Source organism: Cyprinodon variegatus, unplaced genomic scaffold (assembly GCF_000732505.1).
Source record: "Cyprinodon variegatus isolate N-32 unplaced genomic scaffold, C_variegatus-1.0 Scaffold3191, whole genome shotgun sequence".
NCBI lineage: Eukaryota > Metazoa > Chordata > Actinopteri > Cyprinodontiformes > Cyprinodontidae > Cyprinodon > Cyprinodon variegatus.
Genome location: NW_015153644.1, coordinates 2987 through 5720, shown reverse-complemented (window position 1 = coordinate 5720; position 2734 = coordinate 2987). Strand labels below are relative to the sequence as shown.

The window sequence follows — 2734 nt, the reverse complement described above, 5'->3', positions numbered from 1 at the left end:
CATACGTCACGCACTCCGTTGCTCTTATTGGTTGTATGTCTATCCAATTGAGTGCAGAGGCATTTTTTTTCCTGGTTCGTTCGAAACACGCCCCATAATCACAGCTTTATGGAGCAGTATCAGACTCATATTCTGCCTAGAATTGAGTCGGACTACGTCAGGCTAAGATCCAACGCCACTGTCGCAGAACCACCCAAGGCCCAGCCAAAGACCAACCAAGGACCAACTAAGGCCCACCCAAGGTCCAGTAAAAGACCAGCCAAATACCAGCCCAGGCCCAGCCAAGGACCTGCCAAGGCCCAGCCAAAGACCAACCAAGGACCATCCAAGGCCCAGCCAAAGACCATCCAAGGACCAGCCAAAGACCATCCAAGGTCCAGCCAAAGACCAGCCAAGGCCCAGCCAAAGACCATCCAAGGACCAGCCAAAGACCATCCAAGGCCCAGCCAAGGACCAGCCAAGGGCCAACCAAGGACCAGCCAAGGACCAACCAAGGACCAGCCAAGGCCCAGCCAAAGACCAACCAAGGACCTGGCAAGGCCCAGCCAAAGACTAGCCAAGGACTAGCCAAGGACCAGCCAAGGCCCAGCCAAAGACCAGCCAAGGACTAGGACTAGCCAAAGACCTGCAAAGGACCAGGGAAATACCAGCAAAAGACTAGCCAAAGAAGGTCAAAGTCCAGCAATGGACCAGCCAAGACCCAGCCAAGGGCCAACCAAGGACCACCCAAGGACCAGCCAAGGACCACCCAAGGACCAGCCAAATACCAGGCAAGGCCCAGCCAAAGACCAACCAAGGACTAGCCAACAACCAGCCAAGGTCCAGCAAAGTCCCAGCCAAAGACCAACCAAGGACCAGCCAAATACCAGTAAAAGAATAGCCAAGGACTAGCCAAAGCCCAGCCATGGACCAGCCAAGGGCCAACCAAGGACCACCCAAGTACCAGCCAAGGACCACCCAAGGCCCAGCCTAGGACCAGCCAAGGCCCAGCCAAAGACCAACCAAAGCCAAGCCAAAGACCAGCCAAGGCCCAGCCAAGGACCAGCAAAGGCCCAGCCAAGGCCCAGCAAAGGCACAGCCAAGGACCAGCAAAGGCCCAGCCAAGGGCCAACCAAGGCCCAGCCAAGGCCCAGCCAAGGCCCAGCCAAAAACCAACCAAGTACCAACCAAGACCCAGCAAAGGCCCAGCCAAAAACCAACCAAGGACCAACCAAGGACTAGCCAAGGCCCAGCCAAAGACCAGCCAAGACCCAGCCAAGGCCCAACCAAAGACCAACCAAGTACCAGCCAAGGCACAGCCAAAGACCAACCAAGGACTAGCCAAGGCCCAGCTAAAGACCAACCATAGACTAGCCTAGGACTAGCCAAGGTCCAGCAAAGGCCCAGCCAAAGACCAACCAGGGAAGAGCCAAATACCAGTAAAAGATTAGACAAAGCCCAGCCAAAGACTAGCCGAGGGCCCAGTAAAGGCCCAGCCTAGGACCAGCCAAGGCCCTGCCAAAGACCAGCCGAGGACCAACCAAGGACCAGCCAAGGACCAACCAAGGACCAGCCAAGGCCAAGCCAAAGTCCAGCCAAAGACGAACCAAAGACCAGCCAGGGACCAACCAAGGACCCAGCCAAGTAACCAGCCAAAGACCAACCAAAGACCAGCCAAACACCAGCCAAGGACCCATCAAGGAAAGTGGGGAGATTTTGAGTGGCTACTACTGTATGATGGTAAGAAATGTAAAAAACATCCAGGATTAATAATAATAATAATAATAATATAAATGATTGGTATAATGAGAGAGTGTGGGTGTTTGGACCTGTAAGGCCTGTCCTGGGTGTTAACTCCAGTGAAGCTCTGGCTCCTAGTGATGGACCTGGAAATGATCCTTCTGACTGGACGAACGGACAGAGACATGGTGGACAGAGTTCGTGAAGGACTCCCTGTATGGAGAAGACAGAAATGCAGAAAAAGATCCATTAAGTTGTCAGGTTGTGAACTCTACATTCAGAAACGTTTCAACATCTAATGCACCGTTATATCTGCACAGAAATATCAAAAGCACCAGAAAACTTCAGAAATCAGAGAGCACAGTGAAGAAGAGACAATAACAAGCAGGTTTAACTTCTTTCATCTTTCATCATTATGGGCACTCATTTCAGACTCTTATGAATCTGCTTAGGTTTGAGAAAAAAGGAAATGTGCTTCATTAAACCCTTTCCCACATTAAAATCTGAAACAATTGGATTAATCAATTACTGAAATAATTGTCAATCCATTAATCATTAACTGGAGTATAGAGACTCTAAAACATGCTTTTAGCTGACAGAGCTTACAGCAGGAATTACATCAAAATTATAAAAATATATAATCATTTTCTCATTTAACATAAAAAAGTAAAATTTCATCCATCATCTGCTATAAAATCCAGAACTCCTCAAGTGGAAAAGTTTTAGTTTCACCTGGTTCAATTTCATAAAAAAATATTTTCTAAGGAATCTTTGGCTATTAGATTATAATTCGACCAATTGAAAAATATTATCCACAGATTAATCGATGTGCAAAATAACCATTGGTTGCTGCCCTAATCTGAATAAACAATAAAAACAATTAAATGAATACCTGATGCGCTCCGTACTTTGCGTTAATGGTTTCAATCTCAGCATGTCAGTTAAATTCTACTCAGTTTATTTTACTTTCCAGTTCAACCAGATCATCCAGTCAGATTGATTCAAAGTTTTCTAT

The 2734-nt window shown here is 47.9% G+C and overlaps 1 protein-coding gene across 1 annotated transcript in view; it reads right to left on the bottom strand.

Moving 5' to 3' along the window:
* The window catches only part of LOC107081160 (protein FAM65A-like), a gene marked incomplete at its 3' end in the record, with an annotated part of 5116 nt that extends 3180 nt beyond the window's left edge, over positions 1-1936 (bottom strand). Inside the window, exon 1 of the mRNA XM_015369361.1 lies at positions 1809-1936. Within this exon, the coding sequence (XP_015224847.1) occupies positions 1809-1906 (98 nt within the window). The remainder of the gene's footprint in view (positions 1-1808) is intronic.
* Between the last annotated feature and the right edge of the window lie 798 nt (positions 1937-2734).